The sequence below is a fragment of the Amphibalanus amphitrite genome, unplaced genomic scaffold (assembly GCF_019059575.1).
Source record: "Amphibalanus amphitrite isolate SeventyFive unplaced genomic scaffold, NRLGWU_Aamphi_draft 000534F_arrow, whole genome shotgun sequence".
Taxonomy (NCBI): Eukaryota; Metazoa; Arthropoda; class Thecostraca; order Balanomorpha; family Balanidae; genus Amphibalanus; species Amphibalanus amphitrite.
The window spans coordinates 439,366-462,668 of record NW_024882028.1 but is presented as its reverse complement, the minus strand read 5'-3'; the positions used below and the strand labels follow the sequence as shown (position 1 = coordinate 462,668).

The 23,303-nt window shown below is 48.3% G+C and overlaps 1 protein-coding gene and 1 non-coding gene across 5 annotated transcripts; both read right to left on the bottom strand.

The window, feature by feature from the left end:
* Window positions 1-6,342: 6,342 nt before the first annotated feature.
* LOC122393423 (COP9 signalosome complex subunit 5-like) lies at window positions 6,343-23,061 on the bottom strand. Of its 4 annotated transcripts, XM_043389405.1 has the most exons (9): window positions 21,704-21,854; window positions 20,103-20,332; window positions 19,742-19,850; window positions 19,156-19,281; window positions 18,566-18,760; window positions 18,104-18,301; window positions 8,030-8,137; window positions 7,165-7,325; window positions 6,343-7,131 (listed from the first exon to the last, which is right to left on the bottom strand). In XM_043389405.1, the coding sequence occupies exons 2-8, from the start codon at window positions 20,261-20,263 to the stop codon at window positions 7,188-7,190; spliced, it is 1,035 nt and encodes a 344-aa protein (XP_043245340.1). In that variant the 5' UTR covers window positions 20,264-20,332; window positions 21,704-21,854; the 3' UTR covers window positions 6,343-7,131; window positions 7,165-7,187. The 4 variants fall into 4 exon arrangements, with proteins under 4 accessions (XP_043245340.1, XP_043245338.1, XP_043245337.1 ...); XM_043389403.1 differs by lacking the exon at window positions 21,704-21,854 and adding an exon at window positions 22,776-23,061 and having other exon boundaries at window positions 6,343-7,325; XM_043389402.1 differs by lacking the exon at window positions 21,704-21,854 and adding an exon at window positions 22,481-22,519 and having other exon boundaries at window positions 6,343-7,325.
* On the bottom strand, window positions 9,843-9,926 carry Trnal-cag. The gene has a single exon. It is a non-coding gene; the product is annotated as a tRNA-Leu (tRNA).
* Window positions 23,062-23,303: the final 242 nt, after the last annotated feature.

Genomic DNA, 23,303 nt, shown 5'->3' with positions numbered 1-23,303 from the left:
AGTTTGTTCCTATCTTGACTAATTCGAAAAACTCTCTCCATATCTAGCGCCGCCATTTTGACTTTTTCGACCCCTGTGACGTCATCTTTGACCTGACCTGAAAATGACCTTAGTAAAAATTGTAGATCTTGGCCGTGCGCATCCGATGCCGTTTACCGCTTGTCGCTATCTTGCTTCGTTCTCGAGATCTCAGGGGGGGGGGCGGTCATCCGCCCCCCCCCCCCGTCGGTGCGAAGTTGGCGCAGACCCCCGTCGGTGCGCGGGTTAAGGATTAGCGTGGGACCTCCGGGGCCAGCATAGAGTTTGCATGAGCTAGTATGTAATCTCAGAGGCATGTGTGTAATGTGTATACAGTGGTGGTAGCGGGGGGCCGGGGGGGGGGGGCATCAGGGCCATGCCCCCAAAGGTCAATAAAGGGGGCCATCATATCATTTGCCCCCCCCCCTCAAACAACCAATGGGCCCCCATATAGGTGTATGGGGCCCTGGCAATTATTCGATCGTCACGAGGCTAAAAAACCACGCCCAGCTATTAATATAGCTCCCACACCGGTCTTTGAACGTCCTACACTGACCTCTGAGGGAACTTCAGTGGCGGTCAAGCACCCACGTTGACCGCTAAGAGCCTACACCAACCTCTGAGGCCCCACATCTGGCCTATGAGGGCCCTTAACCGGCCTCAGGGGTCCCAACCGGCGTCTGAGGGTCTCACACCGGTCTCTGGTGGCCTTATTTCTGTCTCTGGTGTCCCAAGACGAACCTTTAGGTGCCAATAAGGGCCCCGCACTGGCATTAGCCTCTGAGAGCCCAACTCGGTCTCTGATGGTCTCAAACTACTGGCCTTTGTAGTTTGCAGGCCCTGTAGTCTGTACTGGTCTCTGAGGGCCCTAAACTAGCCTCTACATGAAAACATACATGGGTGGGTTTCTGAAGATCAGAGGGCTCACGCAGTGTCCGGCACAGCCTTACGTTGGTCCTGATCGAGATTGCTTTACGTCCTGATGGTCCCGCGCTGATTCCCTCATATTTCGAGGTCGGGACCCCATGAGCCGGTGTGGGTCCTGGGGCTGGCAGAGACTGATGAAGTCCTTAGGGCTCAGGGCCAGTCTTTTTAGCAGTAGGACTAGGCAGGTTGAGTGAGCCCCAACAGAGCCGTTGCGAAGCCCCGCAGGAGTCGCGCGCGGCCCTCAGATGCCAATTCTGAAAGCTCGGAACCTGTGGGGGTCTCCAGAGGCCGGTGTACCTACTCTCTCCCGCCGCCACACAACTAGGTACCTATATGGGTAAACGTCATAGTCTAAAAATGCTCTCTGGGTTTCACATGCTTGTTCAAAGCAAGAGGTATCTGTACTTTTTAGCAAGATGTATCTGTGCTTTTCCAAATTGTTTTATAGTGTTAAGGTCATGAATCCGCGTGCCTGACCTTCCAGTATACCTATGCTACACCGATCCGTCGTCATGGACGGTGCAGCGGCCCGACCGGTGGGCACACCGTGAGACGGTAAATGGAACTGGTGATTTTGCCTTAAGCGCTCAAAGATTTCACGCAAGAATGAGATGGATGAAGCATAAGTAATGCCAACTGTGCGGCGCCTCGTGGACGTAAAAAATTAGCCGATCACCCCCCCCCCCCCCTCCCGGTGACGGATAAATGTTATGTCCCGCGAGTGTGACTTTGGCCCCCCCTTTTGCTAGCGGCTGCGACCGCCAGTGAGAACATGTGTCCGGTAGGTATGCAGTAGCCAACGCTATCAAGTGGCAACTACTATCTATGAATCAATAAATGATAACGATTCGTCCTTTGTACGTTAGAAGCACTCCAATATAGCAAGTGCTAACATACCAGCGCAATAAATGATGCACAGAGATAGCGAGCGGATAACGAAAAGCAAAGGCTTTCGGAATATGGTAATGACAAATTAATGAATGTCACGACGTATCAGCGATGTTTCGTATATATGGTAAAATAATACCAGCCCAAGCCCGAGTCTACATGTCTACCTATTTTTTCAAAATTCCAATGCAACTACACGTGGCATATCACGAGTCACCAAAGTGAGGATTGAGGGACTTCTAGGAAACGTCTGCTACAGAAGACAGCAGAAGCTGTCATGTCGCGTTTCTGAAATATTATTAATGTTACTCGGAAACGCTGCTTCGAGTGACCTTTGCTTCTAAAGATAGCTCGACTTCTCCTCACACAAGAAACCTAATTAGGCAAATGTCTCTTCAGCTCTTTGTTCACGATCTGGCGCCAGGCGCGGAGTCGGGAGTCACACATTTCTACCGCAGCTGCAGCTGCTGAAGGGAACGTTCCCATGGGTAACGTCGCATTCGTTACCGCGGCCCGAAGGGAGGGAAGGGGAGGGGATGGTGTGGGCACACCCGCCGGCCCGGATTTGGGGCAAAACAAACACGATAAGATACTGCACAATCGCGCCAGGCCTACTAGCTGTCGAAAACTGTATCGGACCATATGTGAGTGAAATTAGTTATCGCGATGCCAGGGTGGGACCATAGGCGCGGGAGCCGGGGGGGCAGTGGGGGCAGCTTGCCCCCCCCAACTCTGGGGCCGTGGGGGCGGTGCCCCCACAGCTTTGAGACGGAATACCACACCAGGGGCGCGGGAACTACTTTCCGACTGGGGGTGCACACCATAATAGAGATTAACCTAGGGTACCCCCAAATCTAGTTTTCTCACCGGTTTTAGGCCACTTATTTTTCACCCCTCGGCTTTTTCAACAAAAAAAGAAAACATTTGCAAAAAAAGTGTGGTATTCCGTCTCAAAGCTGTGGGGGCACCGCCCCCACGGCCCCAGAGTTGGGGGGGCAAGCTGCCCCCACTGCCCCCCCGGCTCCCGCGCCTATGTACCACACTTTTTTTGCAAATGTTTTCTTTTTTGTTGAAAAAGCCGAGGGGTGAAAAATAAGTGGCCTAAAACCGGTGAGAAAACTAGATTTGGGGGTACCCTAGGTTGATCTCTATTATGGTCTGCCCCCCCCCAGTCGGAAAGTAGTTCCCGCGCCCGTGGGTGGGACTACAATTCTAGGAAGGCACTTTTGGATATAGTTACCTTTACACGTTCTCTCGCCCACCCGGGCTCCATGTGTTGCACCGTGCAGACGGAGTGTACCAATAACCAGGGGGAACGACCTTCCCCGAACAGGGCGAAAGTTTCGCCAGCCCCATTCTCACTATTCTGTGTCGTTCCCATCCTAAAGGCGTGCACCGACAGAAAGACCGACCGCAAATAGGTGGCCATTCTGCTTGCATGCCACCTAACGCTTCACGAACGGATCTATAGCATCTGCAGCCCGTCCAAAGGAGGCGTGCCGTGCCATCAGGATAGGATTTTCCGTGCCCGCCGCCCACACGCAATGCGGTGACACGACCCAGTCCGCTGGCGTCTGAGCCGGGCTGAGGGGAACGAGACTGAGACACGGGCCACCCTTTGAGAACTGACGGCCGGCCTAGTACAGATCCCGACCGATCTGACCTTTCCTGGAGGTCAGGGTACGCCTAAGGGGCGGCCGCCCGACAGATGTGCAGCTATTCGGCGCGGTCTGTTCATGATATTATAGCCGGGCCGCTGCAGAATTAGATTGTTAGTGCTTGGCGCTTGCAGACAAAGCTAAGCTTCATGTTAGCACCTCTCGCCTTTTCAGGTTCATTAGAAGTCGGCGAAAACAATCTCCTTATTTCTGTCGTCATAATCCCAAGCTGACTACAAATGAAGACATACATTTGTATCCAAACTCACCTTATCCGGCGTCCTCTCTGTAATGACCGTCTCCAGTCCACACCGACACCTTGATCAACACCTCTTCCGAGCACCTCCCCGAGCCAGCCCACTCACTACCCTACCACGCACCTTTCAGTCCGGCGACACAGCACACGTGCCCCTCCTTCGCCCAGGGACCGCAGTGGCCGACTGACCGGCCGACCCGACTGACACACAGCTCAAGGCCCCCTGCGCCGACGAGCCGCTCGTGCAGCGAGATCCCCAGCCACCGCGCCGACGGACCCGACTTGCCCCCGCGCGCCGTGCGAGTCAACCAATCACAGAGCACCCCTGGCGGCCGTAACGGGAACTAATGTATGCCGCCTGAGAGGTTGCACTTGCAATAGCCACGTGCAGCCGTTGATTGGGCAGTTGCTTGAGTGGGCATGAGAAGCAATGGGACCTTACTAATAGTACTGCCCGTGTGAAGTGTCCCGTGTTGTCTTTCTGCTTTCGTTTGACCCGTCCTTCAACCGTCCTTATTCAGTTGTCACTCGCCATCAACGATGCTAGTGCTACCAACGTACAGGATCATCTCAATTGTTCGGGTTGATTGAGATAATGGATATACAAAAAAAAAGAGATAATGGATATACGTTAAAACGTATATACAAAAGGGGTCCTGCACTACTCTCAGCTAAAAGGCCGTTGGGCCATGATTGATGGTCATTAAGTGATATCATTCCCTTGGCTAGATATTCGTCTTTCAGAACACGGTTATCATGAACCACGGAGCGGCTGTCCATAAAAACGGCTCAACGAATTGAGCTTTGGCTAGCCGCTCCTAATGCAGCTAATACAGCAGTAGCAAATGGTATCACAAAGGAACGAAACGTTATCGCTCGTTAGCGTATCGGCGAGCAGCAGTTACCGCTGTCGATAAGCTCGATCATTTTCCATAGTTACACATGAACCCATTCGGATATCGAGCCTCGGAGTTCCTAGAACGCTTGACGTTGATTAACCCTCGCCCCGTTGGGGGGGGGGGCATTTTGGCCCCCCCCCCTGTGGTTTTTCCTGAATAGCAAGAAAACGGCGGCGCGCAGCGCCGCCAAATTTTCAGTACCTTTCCGGGCATCAATTTGACACCTTCACACCAAATTTCAAGTCTTAGGTCACCTTAGGTCAGGAGTTATTGAGGTCAAACTGAGGTCATGTTCGAGCAAAAATGAGCAAAAAACATGCAATCTTGAAACGCTCACCAAATCTACAGTTATCAAGCAATTTCAAAGTTCTTTATATGGTCTAATAGACAAAAAGCGGCGCTACAAAACTGCTATCTCGGATTTTCAAAATTTTGGGTTTTTGACCCAAAAAAATTCAAAAAATTGTTTTTTTTAGAAAAACTTTAAAAAAATCCAAAATTTTTCCGAATTTCGAAAAAGCCGGAATACATGTGATAGTCCCTGCGCTCTTCTATATACATACCACATTTCAGATCGATATCTCGTTTTTTGGCCAAGTTATAGGGAAAAAACTGTTAAAAAATGATGACGTCAAATTTTTGAACACAATTTTTAGCGATTCTAGACCTCGTGCGGCAAAACAAAGACCACAATTGAACTCCCCGTGACGAGCTGCATCGATTCGATACCCATTTTATGCAAAAATATCAACTTTGAAATTTGACCTTATTTGACCTGACCTTGACCTGACCTTGACCTGACCTTGACCAAAACGTGACCTAAGCTGGCCCCAAAGGCTGCCTGACCCACATAATCGCATTTGTCATGTAAAATGGACCATAAAACATGTATCACACGACACTTTCATATTGTGACCCCCCAGTGACCTGACCTCAGTGACCTGACCTGGTATCATTGACCTCAACTAGCAAAATATGTGTTTGAAGAACATTTCCCCATCGATGATTTTCAATGAAATGCATTTTACTCGATTTTACAACGCATTTCTTGAAATGCCTGTAAACGGTGAAAATTGGACCTCTGACCTGACCTGTGACGTCATCGGTTTGACCTAGGTCAATAAAATTGGGTCACAAGGTAGTTCCCTGATAGGGCTATCCAACACCGTTTGCCGCTTGTCGCTACGTTGCGTGGTTCTCGAGATCTTAGGGGGGGGGGGGCAAAATGCCCCCCCCCCCAACGGGGCGCGTTGCTCGGCAGAGCCCAACGGGGCGCGGGTTAAACGTTGTTCGATGTCCTACCGGAGCTATTAGGACATACGACTGGCTAATGCCGATAACGAAATTAGTCAAAGCAATGCCATTTATGCGCATACAAGGGACACAAAAAGGCAATTCACCTAAAGCAAAATGTCAATTAGCAATGTCATGCAAATGCATTATGCATATACCTACATGCACACAAAAGAAACTGGGAAACTTGGGAACATAGGAAACGCGGCTCGGGCTACAATGTTCGATAATCCACGATAACTATGCGTCTCCATAATATGCGTCCATTGGTTCTTATCGATTAACTGGTGATGCGATTGTCTGTGGCACGCGTAAAAGACACGCATCAAACTAGACTATGAATTCGTCCCATTAACTTATGCAACGCTGTACGACATCAACCAAAATCAACTTACAAACACACTTCTCCAATAAATCCACATATTTTTATTATTATCTCTTCTCAGCCGTCTCACGGCAGACAGTTGTCATCGATCACCTACTGAGCACATCACGGTTCGATCGTCATCTCCACATACCAGGAGTGACCGGCGCTGTTCCGTCACGGCCAGTGCTATTCCCGCGGCAGTACCGTACATACACTGGGTAGCACAGCCGTCCCGGCCAGTCCGTCTTGGAGTGGACACACCCCACTGCACGGGGCGGGGCGGGAGGGAGAGGGGGACGCGGAGGGGGCGGGCCGCAGTAATCTGAGCCGCCCCTCGCCTATATTGGCCCATGTCCCGCGGGCCGACCGCGTATCTGATCGGTCGCTGTCGCATGGGAGTCCGCTGGCGCCGCCCCAGCACCCGCCCAGTCCCGGCAGCGGATCAGGGGCACTCGCTGCATGTGTGTATAGAAATGAGATACGGAAAACGGAGCACAGAGCACAAACATTGAGACAGTGGCCCGTCGCCAATGACACAGACGAGAGACCGGGCGACGGGTCACTGTGCAGCGCTCGGTCGCAACACGGGACTTCGTTCATCCACCGCTTCGGCAGGCTCAGCTGGGAACTTCAGCAAGTTTAGACTACCGTTCATCACAGTGGACATCGCAGCAAAACCACCCGCGGACCAGTCACTGCACAGTTAGTGTCATCACTACAGTGACACTGCTCGGTTCGGTCACTGGGCGGTTAGCCATGTCACTGCGAATCCAGTTCACTCACTGTTCACTCCAGTCACTGCGCGGTCACTGCGTTCACTGCGCGGTCACTGTGCGTTCACTGCGCGTTCACTGCACGTTCACTGCGCGTTCACTGAGCAGTCACTGCACGGTGGGCGGCGACACCTGATTGAAGACGCGCTCCTTGATGACCTGTGCCATCAGGCCGTGGATGACCTCAATGGTGGTACGCTCTGTGTCCTTGTGCGCCTTCAGTAGCTTGTCCTCCATCGGCTTATCCTGCAGGGCGACGGCAGAGAAGAGTCAGCAGTGTTGCTCAGCTTGATATGGTGGGAGCAGGTTGGTTTAAAACGGATTGCAGAGAAAGCAGCGTCATAACTTTGCCGCAGAAGTGATAAAGCGCGTGGGAATGCGGTAACCGCGCAGGCATGTTTTCAGCAAGTGGCAGCCATCAAGAAGACAAAGCACTGTCAAACAAGCTGGCACCGTAGTAATTCCAGAACAGCAGCAGAGCCATTTCTCAGGGAATATTTTATAAACTGATCTTTGCAGCCGTCAGCAAGATATATCATCGCCGACAACTCTGGCGAGCATCACTACTGTTTTTAACGCTGACATAAGATGCATCACGCTTGCATAGAACATTGGTTCCATGGGTAAAAGGAGCGTTAAGTTGAAAATAAGCAGTACAATATTACATGCGATGGGCGCCCGGTTATATTTCACTTCAAAACACGCAGCTTGGAAAAGTCCGACGGGAGCAGTCGAGGCCTTTGGGAACAAACAGCAAAACACCTAGCGGCGGTTACATGCAGCAAATGCCACTGGGAACTAGGCGGGGCCAACCCACTTTCCAAAACAACTTATTTTGCAAAACATCACCGAGGCCACGAAGTCAAACAACATTCATAACCAGTATCAGTCCATTAAACAACCCCAGTGAGTCTAAATACAGATCGTCGGCGAGGGTCAGACTTCCTTACCACATCTGGCGCCACGGGTCCGGTGTAGGAGGCTCTGGTGCACGAGTTCTCCGCCACCTCGAGCTTGCTGGACAGGTCGCGTATCTGGTTGGTCGTGTACTCGGCATTCTGTAACATGTGGAGTCGTCAGGCGCGGCCGGGGAGCTGACGTGTTTGTTGAGCTGGCACCGACACATGTGGAGCGTGGGGGAGGTGTGACTGTAGTTTTATCGGGGCGCAGAGTAGGTAAGGCGGCAAGGAACGTAGAAAGGAATCTGCACGGTAGTTACTGACGTAGTTTCGAAAATACAACGCATGTTTATGCAAGTAGGCACAGTGGCACTTCAGTCAGGAGCAAAAACCTGTTTACAAAACAAAGCAATGTAGGTCTTAAGGCGACAACAAAAATTGCAGCCGATAATCTTTCGATATGATCTCGATAAAGTCCTAAACAAGCGGACAGCAATCCTTTCCAGCAAGGGTGGTGATCATACATTGCTACACGAATGAATGATCGACCAATATGACTGTCTCGTCAGCAGACAGCAAGCCTAGCGTTGTCGATATGTCTACAGATCACGCGCTGCGCCTGAAGCGGGCACACTCGACCCGTGCGGCCTGCACGCACCGATTCAATGAATATTTTGACGGTGTGCAGAGCGCATACGGCAGACACGCCCAGAACCCTTGTGCACAGTGCAGAGCAGGCTAGCTGTAAGGCAATGTATGCTGTCGACGGTGCACGGCCGTGCGTTCATCGTCCATCAGATACAGTGAGCTACGGCGCGCCATTTTTAGCGCGCGCTGCACGTCGGCTTGTGTCGGACACCGTCATGCTGTCTGGGGTAGGTGCTCCAGCTCAACAACGCAGTTCTTAGGGACGAAATGACGGGATTGGTATACGCGCAACTAGAGTCAGTTTGATAATCTGAAACTTTCTTATTACCCTCGGAAGTAAGAAAAGTACAAAATCTGCCCATGTCGGCGACAAAAGCACGGATCATAAATGTCGACTTCGACACGAGTGGGTGTTGATCTTCGCATCCAAATCTATCTTCCTCTACGGTTCCCGTACTATCCAATCGTTCAAATGTCCCCTCATCTCACTGTACACTCGACATGTAGGCGTGGCGTCTCCCCCAAACAATACAACTCTATTCTTTAGCATAATTCATCATCATCCTTTCAAACACGTGTAACTATCAGTAAAACAATGTGACTTACGAGTGTGACCATCACTTCATCAATTCAGTCCTGGTTATATACGAAATAGAGCGTGTTATGACGCCTGTTCTTAGAGCAAATATCTGGCATACGGGGTTGACGCAATGTCACAGAGTCTTCGCAAATAGCTCTGGATACACTGAACAGATTGTGTCACACAACTTGTGACAATTATTTCGAAACATACCTACCCGGACAGTTTCGGGTCACCGATTAAGTGATATAAGGTTACTGAACGGAGTCAGCAAAGCACCACGTCAAAGCCCAAGTAGACGAAAATATGGATGATCTCAGAAGAACCGGTCCGCATACTAAAATCTTAAGCATTGCTTTCTTAGAGCGCGCACAACATGCTCATATTTAGGGCAATGAATGCTTGGAATAACCCGGTCAAAGCAGCTTGACCTGACCTATTCACGAGGTCACCGTGTGACCAAAGATATACTCTAAAACTTAACGCATTATTTTTACTGACAAACATTTGTGTCCAAACTCCACCGGTCGATCAATGCGGCTGGAGCGCGAAGCCCCACGCAGACAAGGTCAAGGACACCCATTGTGACCAATGACCACTGACCAGTGACCACTGACCGTTCAGACGCAATAGATTTGTCAGAAGTGGGATTCGAACCCACGCCTGGAGAACCAGACTGCGACCTGAACGCAGCGCCTTAGACCGCTCGGCCATCCTGACTTTGAGCCATTGCGCCTCCCCTCTTGTGAAAATATAGGCGATAGCCTACCCGCGCCGCTCAAGGCACGTCGCCTGATGATAAAGAGATGAGATAGGAACACCGGGTAGCGAAACCTCAAAGTTCAAACAGGAGCGTTACTAAAGCCAAATACATACCCATATCGGTTCTCATATCGGGCATTCCTTTCAGTAGACCAATCAAATGGGGTCAGTCGACAGTCCCTTATCAGCGAGAAGTCCTGACACTCTTTTTCACTCCCACTTCAACCCGTCAGCTGAGGATTTTCGAACCAAGATACACCTCGCACCAGACATTGCTCGTACCAAGCAGCAGTGTTTACCAACGGCCTCGTGCGCAGTCTACCACCGCGGTACACCAATCACGTGCCTGGTCTTACGAGCATGTCGGCACGTCCTAATGGCCGTCCAAGATCCGTCGCGGACCCAGGTCACGGAGGCGTGGCTGACGATGAGGGGACCGCGCTCATGTAATCACTTCCCGTCGGCTAGGGCTTTCTTCAATATCTACGCTGGACAGAATACGGCGGACGAGTGGCTGCGGGGCGATGGGTCGTGAGTGTGACAGCGTCTAATTGGTGACGACTGCCCTGACAGAGCCCGAGTGACGACCGTCATGTCAGCGCCCGAGCGGTGATGACCGTCATGGCAGCACCCGACCGACAACTGTCTCATGACAGCGCCCGAGCGGTGATGACCGTCATGGCAGCACCCGACCGACAACTGTCTCATGACAGCGCCCGAGCGGTGATGACCGTCATGGCAGCACCCGACCGACAACTGTCTCATGACAGCGCCCGAGCGGTGATGACCGTCATGGCAGCACCCGACCGACAACTGTCTCATGACAGCGCCCGAGCGGTGATGACCGTCATGGCAGCACCCGACCGACAACTGTCTCATGACAGCGCCCGAGCGGTGATGACCGTCATGGCAGCACCCGACCGACAACTGTCTCATGACAGCGCCCGAGCGGTGATGACCGTCATGGCAGCACCCGACCGACAACTGTCTCATGACAGCGCCCGAGCGGTGATGACCGTCATGGCAGCACCCGGGCGGTGACAGGTCTAAGAAGAGCGGCCGGCGGCTGACGACTACCGCTATTACAGTTCCCAAAATGACAGGTGTCATGAGAGCCAACAGCGATATACCACCTGTCATGACAGCGGCCACCAAGGTGCCAGAACAGCCACCACGATGTAACCCAGCCTGTGAAATGCGGATTGCGGAACCCACACTACCATTACCACTGGGATCAGTGTCCCAGAATTATATTTTGGTTTGGGTGTCGGAGGGGTAAATTATTCAGTTACTAGGGAGATGAGAGTGGAAAATTGCCGGTCGGGTAAAGCTAAAAACAGGTGGGAGTGGTAAGAATGAAGGGAACACGGATTGATAGCATGCAACACCACACACATGTGGTAGAATGTAGCTTGTATTACATGTTTCAATATGATGTTTACGACCATGCACGCAGATACTCCTCGTTTTTGAGGTTGGGAGTGGAAAATCGCTCTCAAAGATTTGAAATGAGAGTGGAAAATGGTCATCATTTGGATGTTGTTTCCCACCCAAATCGACAAATTTTAGGACACTGACTGGGATTCTCGGTACCATCTCTCGGCAGCACCAAGACTCAGTCCAGACGGTATCATATCCCACCACGGCGATAGAAAAGGTCACGGACCGTAGGGATTCCGTGAACCGTCAGGTCAACGTGACAAGAGAACATGGGAGCTCTGAAACACCGCCACAGAGCTAGGGATACAGGATACAGGCCTCGCGGGATCCGGACACCGACAGAGGGTGTCCGCGGAGCATGGTTTCCGTCCGTCGTCACCGTCAGTTTACGTCACAGCAGATCTGTTCATTAGCTGTGTTTGCAGCTGACGCGCAGTGCTGTCAACGGTACGCACAAACGCAGAAGGGCGATGGGCGTAAAGTTTGCGTTTTCGTTTCTTCATGCATCTGAGTGAAGGTAAAAAGTGTAAAGAAAATGGGACGAACAGGAGCATAGCTTTGATGTTATGTTGTGTAGGTGTAAAAAATCTATTTTCTCCTACCCCATCCCTCTATTACGCATGACATATTCGCTTCCCTAAAAATATTCTCATTATATAGACATCAATTTAGAAAGGAATGCGGTAAAGACAACCTGCAATCAATCTACATCATACGCATAGGCGCTGCTAGTTGCTACACACTCCCACAGTCCCAGTGTCATCGTATGAAATGAGATCGAACTCCACATCCGGTGCATTTGTATTGGATTAGATGGCAAATACACTAATTAAACGTACTTAACTTTTTTAGTCCCACTAGAAACCATCATCTACAACACAAAACTCGCATAGACGCCGAATAATTTCAGTTACCATATATTTGACATTTCTGAAGGGCAGCATGGCATCAAGTTCGTAGTTAATTCACAAGCCTACGAACCGAGAGATGCTTTGTCATTCATCATTGAGACAGTGCCACTTAAGGCAATTAGTTATTGATCGGCCACTGAATAAATTACCGACGAGAATGATAGCATTTAACAGCATGGGTTGGGTGTCTTGCAGTCCTCTGAAACTGCGCATCTTGATGCTGCTGTCATCTTTTTATCGATTCTAAAGCTATCAATATACCTATATCGATACCTATTTTATTAATTACTAGTGGAATACCCATAAAGAATGATTATTTAGATCTTGAAAGTGCATTCCGAAAAAGAAGTGTAGTCACATTTAAGCACCTTTACGTAAATAAAAACGCCCAAACAATGGAAATGGCTGCCACAAAAGTATCAGAATCCCAGCCATGCCAAGAAACCACATTTTACTATAGGCACCCCTGCGAGGTCCTATGATCACCCCCTCGTTATGCCGTTAAATTAGTGCAGCCATGACCCCAGCTACCGTAACCAGAGCGGACACGAAACCCATAATTTGCCACTCCAGAAGGCAGGGGAACGCTAACAACGACTCGGTTTTCCCAAATGGCAGCCATTTCACAAGCGCAATGACAGCACGAAATTGCGTCTGCTCAGAGATAATGTAAGAAATTATCATAGTCATCGCCAGCAACATAGGCGGCGGAACGGGAAGGGCACCGGGGCACCGTGCCCCCCTTTGATTTTGGCAATTTCACTTTAGCCCTATGGGCGTTGCATGGAAAAAATGGGACCAAAAGTTGGCAGTGCACCCACCCACCCCCCTTAAAGGGACACTCCCACCTTAACATTAGTTTTGAGTTGAGATAGCCAAATTGGTGGCCATGGCCTGCAAATACCGGTTTGGGCACTCACAACATCGAAAAATGCTTTAATTCGAAGATATGGAATTTCAAACTTGCAGTTTTCGGATTCTAAGGGGCTAATGCATTGGAATGCCCCCTTAGAATTTGTGACGTCAGCGGAGATCTAACGATTTTTAAATCTTAGACTAAAACCATCGTTAACACGTGGTGGTATACGCTGCTTTGCGCGCAACGTCTGCCGCACTTTAAGGCTGCCAAATTATTGCGTCCAAATAAAGTCGCTAGTAACAGGGGAGATCCCAAAAAGTAAACAAAAGTAAAAGCCTAATATCTTGAAAACCAGTGAATATTTTTCGGTGAAATTTGGTAGATATTTGTTTTCGCTCTTTCTGAACCAAGGGACATCACTTTCATGCCAATTCATTAACTTTTTTGAAGGTGGGAGGGTCCCTTTAATTGAAGGTGTTCCGCCGCTACTGGCCAGGAAATATAATTGGACTGATGAAGCAGGCGCATTTAATCATCCCAGTAAAACTGTGTATGTCTTGTCTGATAGTGAGACGAAAAACAATCATGGGAATGCAGTTTGACCGGCAGAATAAAAAGGGACGCAGCCAGCAGTGGCAAAATATAGTCTCGATAAACCGGTTGATGGAGCCTGTTTGAAGTTGGTCCTTTGACCCTAGTTGGATCCATAAAAACATGACCATATCCTATCACGTCAAATAATCATGACACGCCATACTAGCTGACAATGAAGCTTGATACTACCCTGTCACGCTTCGTAATTTACGCCACCCTCTTATTTTCAAAAGATAAACATTTTGGTTGTCAGCACTGCAGACGGGCATGATTTCCATTGCCATTTCTATTTTGGTCGTCATATGTATTATTTAGTGCTTTAGACAGATTGCGAAGCAGACTAATGTCTTCCGAAAGATAACATAGAAAATAAGCAAAGCTGGTGTTATATTTAACCAAACAATACCTACCCCTGTCCCAGCTCAATATCATCAACTATACTATGTACAGCGGCAAAGATTCCCTCCATCCACCGTCGTTTGGTCCCCTAGCCACAGTGCTGAATTTTCCAAACATCATATATCTTGAGTTACATGATATCGATTCTCTAAAAATATTGGGTCCATCTAAAAAAAAAAAAAAACTATCACTTCTAAACGTCGCCCACTAGCCCGCTGCTGCTGTGCAGACAGCTCGTCGTTTGCATGACGCGCCCTAGCCTATTCTCGTCGCCGTTTTGCGGCCCGGTGACAGCTCGTTCAAAGACCGCTGGTAATGGATTCTGACAGCAAACAGTACTCAGCACTCCACATAAAGTTGATCCACAAAGTTCGGCCGCCCCAGCATGTCATAAAGGCAGCGATGTGTAGATCAAACACTCTGTGGCTTATGTCTCAAATGGACACGGCAGAGAGACGAATGACAACATCTAACTAGTTTTGCGTGACTTGTCTTGCTTTTTAACCATTGGTTTAAATATCTGTAGTTGGAAACAAACACAAAATACCTATAAAAGTTATCCAACATATACGAATGTCAGCAAAGGTCGCTGAAGCCGTTATAGCGTACGAGCTCGTATAATGATGGTCATATTCCCATAATTCACATTCCATGTGTATCTATTTCGTAGCCGAGCTGCAACTCACCAGGGTATGAAAATGCACATAAATGTTTTACTTGCTTGGTAAAGCTACATATTCAGTACATAGTTTTAGCATCGTTGAAATTCCTTTGAATCGAGCATATGCAGAGCACAAACTGCCGGCAGCGTAGTTCAGGACCGCTCATAAACCCAGCGAACTAGACCAATGGATCGATATGTCCATCAAGACATCTGTCAAAACCATAGCTGCAGCTGACAGCGTTCGCTCGCATACGCCAAAGTAAGAGACACACGACTGTGGCATTGTACGAGCAGGGAACGATTACCTACATGATTCTTATAACTGTGTGTCACCCTCTTTGTAAAATACATCAATGAAAAAATCGTCCTCTTTTATGAGGAAGGCAATAAAGTATACCTTATGATGCTACACCGCTGGGCTACCAAAGACCCCTGGATATCCTCTTCACGCTACAGGCTGCAGTAACGTGGAACAAAAGCGACACTACCTAGTTTGCCCTATAATACAGCGAATGTTCTTCGATGCAACAAGACACACCTGAAAGCACCAGATCGTCGATTACGGCTTGCAGACTGTCTTCGTGAACACATACCTACTGACCAGTTACCATGTTTGTTCCGAAGCGGAACCAGACAGCCAAATAACCGGGTAGGTGGCGGGGAGCTGTCACGGGCTGAGGTGCTTGATACCAGGCATTGAGCTGCTTTTGGAGGAGGCATTACCATTGATCACCGGGTGAGTGCCAGCTCAAAGCCAACACACAGAATCGTACCAATAAGTTGCGCACGCCTGCTGCTCGCCAAAGTAGCCACAGGCCATGTTACAGAGAATGTGAAAAGAGAATCGATACTAAAAGCTTCCTAACAGGTGACTTGTATAGTTGTATACTAACAGGTTAATCAGTGCGGTTTACGGGCGCGTCGACTATAAGGTTGTTTGCTCCTATATTAACCCTCGCACGACCAGGCCATTTCTCATAACACGAACGACCAGGGGGGGGGGGTTGTTACGACCCCCCCCCCTGGCGTTTCGAAACGGAAGGTCGTAGAGCTTAGCGGAAAAAACCAACGGATTGCTCTCAACGAGATCTCGCGATTGGTGGTATATATTTTGGTCCTAGGTCAACATTTGACCTACTTTTGACCGGTCAAAGGTCAAATTTTCGGGAAAATAGACTTTTTTCAACTTTCGGCGGCGATTGCGGCAAAACGGTGGGAGATATCGACTTGAAACCTTCACTATCGTGTTCCTTGATCAATTCTCTATCGTTTGGTATGTATTTCGTTTCAATAGCTCTAAAAATGGCGCGTTGGGAGCGCCGGAAGTCGGCAAGGTCACAGTCGGCGGCAGAAATTCGAAAAATCAAAATTTAAATTTTTGAAATCTGATTGTATTTTTGGATTTGGGAGGTCCATTTGCTCCCTATAGAAGCTAATATTGCTGCATATTCCCCTTGAGGTGACAAGAATTAGCAAAATAGTGGTTCGGGCGCTTTTCAAAAATAGTACCGGACGCTGTTCCTCTTGTGACGTCATAGCTCCGTGACCTGACCTGACCCGGTCAAATTTCTTATACCATATGATAGCCAATACTTGCCCCAACATGCATGGGAAGTTTCATCACGATCCATCAACCGATGTCCGTACCACCGGCAGGAAACCTCGGGCGTTGGCACTCAGTTTGTGAAAATCCGGCCGGAGGCTGTACCTCTTATGACGTCATAACACCGTGACCTGACATGACCCGATCAATTTTTTTCAGCAAAAGATGCGCAAAGGTTGCCCCAGAGGGTATTGAAAATTTCAGCCCGCTACGACAAGCCGTTTAGCGTGCACTTCGAAAAAACCTCAGGGGGGGTTGATACAACCCCCCCCCCCCTAGGCGTTCTAGGGTTAATAGTAAATAAAAATAACTAAATACCATGTGAGGGCAGCACCAGTCCCAAACATTCTGTTAAAAATAAGGCAGCAAAAGTTTTGCGATCGATATCGATTAGTTAAAAAGGTGTGCGGTCAATTTGACCACGGCAATGTGCAGAGTCAAAATACGTAATGTTGTCAGGCACATTGCACTTAGAGGGGCGAGATTGAAACAAAATAGTCCACTTGCGAGGGAAGAAGTAAGGTTTCTTGTGAAGAAACAATTTACATATGTTATAGCAACTGTTATGGGGCCCATTTCATAATCATGTAATGCTGTTATATCTATAAATTCCTAGTTAGTGTGGCGGACAAGGATATCAGTAATTCCACAACCAAAAATCTGGCCATAGGAAAAAGAATGACTTAGTGGGGAATTAATGACACCACGCTACCACCAGTAAAACGCCTTTTGGGCGACCAACGGAGCGAGCGAGAGGATGGGCCTTGCACGTGCGAAATTGCGAGGGGGTACCTCCAACTAACTTGTGCACTGCACCCTACTAACCGGTCTTTAGCGATGTGCCAAATTTCAGCGCAATCGGCCTAGCCGTTCTCGAGATCTGGAAGCGGCACACTGCACGTGCGCACGTGCAAGCGGGGTCCAAACTGACTTTTGCACGGCACCCTACTAACTGGTCCCCAACCGTGTACCAAATTTGAGCGCAATCGGCCCAGCCGTTCTCGAGATCTGGGAGCGCCCCCTGCACGTGCGCACGTGCTGTAGCACCCCAACCTTAACACATGCAGATGCATTATCTGATGGAGACCTAACTGTGTACCGAGTTTCAATTCAATCGGCCCAACCGTTGTGCCGTTATTGAGGTTGCAATTTTGGGGGTTCTTAAAAAATGTCCAACTTTACCACGCGCCACGTGCGGTGTTTGGCAAGAACGCATGGTGGCCATCACACCACATAACTTTTACGTCCAAGTGACATTCAGTAAAGAAGACCGCTTGTCAATCGGATGTCCCGTTCCTAAGATATTAGCTTTTGAAGAGCGTCCCCACGGCCGGCCGGCCGCTCATACTCAGGATTTTCCCTTAATTCAGTATGAGACTCCGCTCGCTTCGCTCGCTCCGTAACAAGACAATTTTTAGTCTTTCAAAACGGAAGCTCCAACGCTGTGCACTGTCAATCGCGAAAAAAACATTCTTACAAACCATGCAAGCAGATAACCCTCAAATAACCGCCGCATAATTACACTTAATCCCCAAACTATTCAGCTAGCACAGACCGGTCTACGGATCCGCGGTCAATGTCTGCCCCCCCCCCCCCTCCCACCGCAGCGGTACCGACCGGTCAGCTCCCCTCCCCCTCCCTCCCCACACAGTCAGCGCTACTAACCGTGATCAGGTTTGATGAGCTGAGTGTGTTCACCCAGTACTTGTTCCACAGCGAGTCAAGCAGCCGCCGGTCCAGGTCCGACTTGAAGTAGGACACGTCCAGGGAGTAGTACTGTTTGCAGTGGACGCCAAAGTCCTCGATCTTCTCCAGAGGAATCGTCTGGTACTCGGATGGCTCCTCGTCAGCCGGCTTGTAGCCCTGCGATGGTGGGAGAAGGGGCGGGATCAGTGGAGAGTTTGATAAAACATGTTGCTCACTTTGCTTGTATTACCGCGGATAGAGCTAAATTAAAACACCGAATCAGAATTCAGAAAGAGGTACACCGAGCATTATCAGGTGAGACCCCACCCCGTTGGATTTCACATATATCACGGTTGTTTTTAACTAGCTGAGATTGCTAATACCGACTTATCGACGCGTAAAGACCGTCCCTCCCTCCCCGAGCTTGTACACCTCACTCACCTTAGGGTACGTCCGAAATGCGCCCAGGTTGACCTTTCCAGCTGAGATGGTCCGCACAGGGTCAATGACAATAGCCACAAACGGCTCCTGGAAGTTTTGGTTGAGCATTTGCGTGGAGACGTCGATTCCGGATAGCCAGCAGCCGTAGCCGGGGTGGGAGTGGTACCAGCCGATGGCGTTCTCCAGTCGGCCAACCTGCGGGAGGGGAGAGGGGAGAGGGGTCAGGTCGGAGAGGGTGGGGAGAGGGATCAGGTCAGAGGAGGTCGGGCAGAGTGGGGTCGGGAAGGAGGGGCGGGGGACATGGGAGATTGGCTGCTCGGGTAGCAGATAGGCAAACAGTGGAAGAATGACGGGGAAAATTAAATGTTGATGAAACATGAACACCCTTGGGTAAAGATAGTTTTACGTTATTTTCGTTATTATCGTTATTTTTCGAGGCATATGATAATGTAAGTCGAGCACCACTACATATACATTAGAAAAACACCAATCCCTAGATGTCCAATAGATTTCATTCCAGACTTTTCTGAACCCATCACCTCACACGACACCAATCACCCCCTCCCACGGCCGCAGCCAGCCAACTATACCTGTTTGGCCCGCTCCATATAGGTCGCCATGTACTCGTAGGCCTGAGCCTGCGCGTTCACACGGGTCTCAGTGCCTTCCACGGGCAGCGCATACGAGTCCATCACCATCATAATGTTACCGTCCACCTGGAGAGACCGTCACGAAGGTGTCAGATTTGAAGGGAAACTTTGAGAAGGAGTTGACATTGAGAAGTGAAGACGAGTCTGGAGAGACGATAGAAGGGAGTAGTCAGTGGAGACGAGATGGAGGAGGCGATATAATCTATACGTTGAGGCACTCGTTGGCGTGGTAACAGCTATACGAGCATTTAGTGGGGGTCGGCCAAAGACGACGAGCTTACCAAATAAAACACATAAAAACACAACATACGAGTATACAAGTAAACTCAAAAATGCAAATGAATGTACGTACACATAAGAGCAAAACGAAACTTCGTGATCTGGACATTAATGACGCACGACCCTAGCAGCAAATCACTGAGGAGTAATTTAACATCATTATTGGTGTACCTGCAGGCTTCAGCTATGATCAGGCTAGCGAACTTGTGAAGGAATGCACAAGAGATAACCTGGTGCAACGACATACCTTTCCGATGAGCATGCCCATTACTTCCAGCGTGCCTCCCGAGCGAGCGTGCATCACCATTTTCAGCAGGGCCAGCGCTGAAATCTTGATCTCCTTGAAGAAGTGCGGACTGTCGATAGGGGAAATTAATTAGAAGGGGTTCTAGTGGAAGAAGCGACACATTTATATTCACGCAGGGTACCCAAAAATCTAAATCTCCTCAGAGCCAATGAATATCTTTTAAGTTTGCCTTGATATCAAAGGCACATGGTATAATAATATTCTTAATAACTCTGCTTTTGGCGTCGGAAATCACTGTCCCATGACGAACTCTCCAGTAAAAGGCTCAGGTCACCCCTAGCAATGATACAAGTGCACTCACTCCTTCTCCCAGGGTTTAGCCGTGAGAATATCCTGCTGCTGCTTCTGGTCGAACCGGTACACCTCGTCGACTGCATTGACGATCTGCATGCTATTGTCCATCTCCCAGCGGCGAAAGGCGACCGCCGACTGGCTGGTGCCCGAGGTGCTGCCGGACGCCATCACTGCCACTTTACTGACACCTGGTGGGCGCTGATCAAAGCTGTAGTTCCTCCTATACTCGTCAGAGGTCTGCCGGAGAAAAACGACACGAGTCGCACAATGGCTTTATGTAACAAAACAAACATTGCGTAGCGTGATGGAAATTGTTAATCATATCGCACATGTATAAGGCACTCACTATGTTATTAGGAGAGGACAAAAGCATACACTTGAACTTAGGTGAAAAAACAAATTGAGGTCAATGAAACATAGGGATGTTTCATTCAACACACCCAATCATGTTTGTGAAAATAAACAACTGCATTCTTCTTAGAAACCATTGTTATTACAATCCATTCATTATCGTCATATATATAAAGTGTCAACTCAATTTGAGAATAGTGAACATCTAATTAAGATATGCACATGACATAAGTACCTACAAAAATGTGTATGATAATTGATAAGTGATGGCACTGTGGGCATTTACCCATCCAGAAAATCAATTAATTAGTTATTATTGCACTGCAGTTTAATAACAATTTGTTCAAAGATGTCTAATAAAAGGAAACAGGCTAAACCCATCCTCATATGTCACAAATTCTTATGCACAGGATTCAGGAAGCTGTTAGGTAAATAAGTATATGACTCAATATTCAATGACTCTATGTTTAAAATATTTTTCAAGTGAAAATAACAAAAAAATACTGATAAAATCTGTTCAAAGGGAATCTTCATATTCAGCATAAAATAAACATGCACACAAAACAGGACCAAATTATCAGGGTCTTAATTACAAATATCTATATGCAATGGCTTATCTCCAATCAGAGTTATCCACAATCGGAGTGTAATCGCCACACGGATTGTGGATTGCTCTTGATCGTCAATACATACATACATACATACATACATATCTGTATTAATGTGAGCCAGCCAGCAGAGTATGGATATCTCAACAAGATCCCATTGGTCCAGGGTCTTTGCTATTGTGGCTGTGCTGTACAGTACTGACTACTGATTTACCAAGGTATGGCACAAAATTTGTATGGAGCTGTGCGGGCCCTTGGTGGTACTGGTACCGTGCTGAACTGAGTGCTGCGGGTGATAGTACAATATTATTTGAAACAACTGCACAGGAGATATAACAGGATCAGAATGGGAAGAATTTAACTCTATTTCAGTTTTGTTTCACCACAAGTGAAGTTTTTTGATTTTATAGCAAAAGTTTAAGTACTATCAGTCATCAGATGCATGCTGGTATGATTTTGCCACCTAGGTGCTGCATCTTGTTGAACCCATTGCCATGCTTCTACAATTTTCAATCTCATTTCAGTGGAAAATGACACTGACATGGTCAAAAAGCTGAAGCAGCAATAATGTCAACTTGAACTTGAACTGGCGGAATTGGCAAGGCCTGGAGCGGGAACCTTGCCGTTCGGCGTTATTGTGTATTCTCACCTGGTATTCTCACCTGGTAGGGTTCACCAAGCCTGACAGCCCTAAGGATAGTCAAGGCAAGGGAACCCAGGATCAAAGGATGCGCCAGTTGAGATAAGAATTCGCGAGTAAAGAGGGGTTAGATAGCAACTGGAGTTATAGCATCCACATAAATAGCTCATACGAAAAAATACATGCGAATCAAGAATATTTGACACGAAGTTGCTCATCATCAACTACTCCGAAGGCTGGTACAGTTCGTCACGAAACGCATCGGCCAAGGCCCTCTTAAAGGAAACAGTTCACTTTCCTGAAATTAGTATTTTGCTATTGATTTATGATTTTTTATGCTCAAAATGATAATGAAAGAAAGTAAAACCTTTTTGTAAAAACAATTATTTTCTATATTTTAATATAGGACGAACTATATTCTATGTAAAATAATGTTTGAGGCGGAAGCTTATTACGCGTTGACCAATCATATCGCGTAATTCAAACCTACGCATACTGCATTGGCTGTAAGCAGCATGCTGATTGGCTGACGATGACGTGGCTGCATTCCTGTGCAAGGCACGCATTCCTCTGCAAGGCACTCTTTTCGGAACGAGAAATGGAATATCTTCGTCTAGGGTGATCGTTGAGCCGTAAAAGCTCCTGATTTGAGCTAGTCTCAGCTCAAGCTACGAAACTGCTATTCCAGTTCAAAACCCCATGTTAAAAGTGAACTATTTCCTTTAAAGCTAGTTAAGACAGGTGCGGTCACAACGTTTTCTGGGAGGCCGTTCCAGATGTGTATACATCGGATGGAGAAAGAGCGACGACGAACATCTACCCCGCGTTCGATGTCTCTCGGACGACGAAGATTCTACGCCGTCCGGCCTATCCCGTTCAAGGTCAGTGGGGGCTCGGCTGCGTTTATGGAACGTGATTGGCCGGACGGCGTAGAATCTTCGCCGTCCGAGAGACATCGAACGCGGGGCTAGTGACCATGTGGCACGCGTATCTTGTAACAATGGCCTCGAGTGCAGCCGTGTAATGGACGAGATGGAAGGATTCAAACGAAGTAGATCAGATGTTGAAGGTGAATTCTTACCAATTGGCAATTTTATATTGTTAAACTGTTCTTCGATTTATCAGCAACAACGTCGGGTTTCTAAAGATCAAAAATGTGTCCAACACTCAAGGCATACGATGTTGATGTTCTCACCCTGTTCACCAAAAATATACCTACACTTGTGTGAATTTCATTTCGTAGCAGTCGCGCTGCATATGCCTTCTATGAATGTGCCAAACAAAGAATTTCCATGACAGAGCGAAGTTTTCCCCTACCGTTTCCTTTACATTCAACCTTGCATTCAACCTATTCAAACACTTGTTCAAACACACGGAACCCGAACCGGGAACAAAGACATATCCAGGGCAGACATATCATTGCATGATGTTCGTCCCAGGCCCATGTCACTCCACTTTTGATGACATCATAAGGGGGTCTCAGGACAATTAATGGCGCGGTGCGCCACAATCGCTGCCAAGCTACTTGCCAGCAGCTAGTGTTTTTGAAAATATTATTTTTAAATAAAGTTTCAAATAATGAAAATATTGTAATAAAGTTGTAACTTAA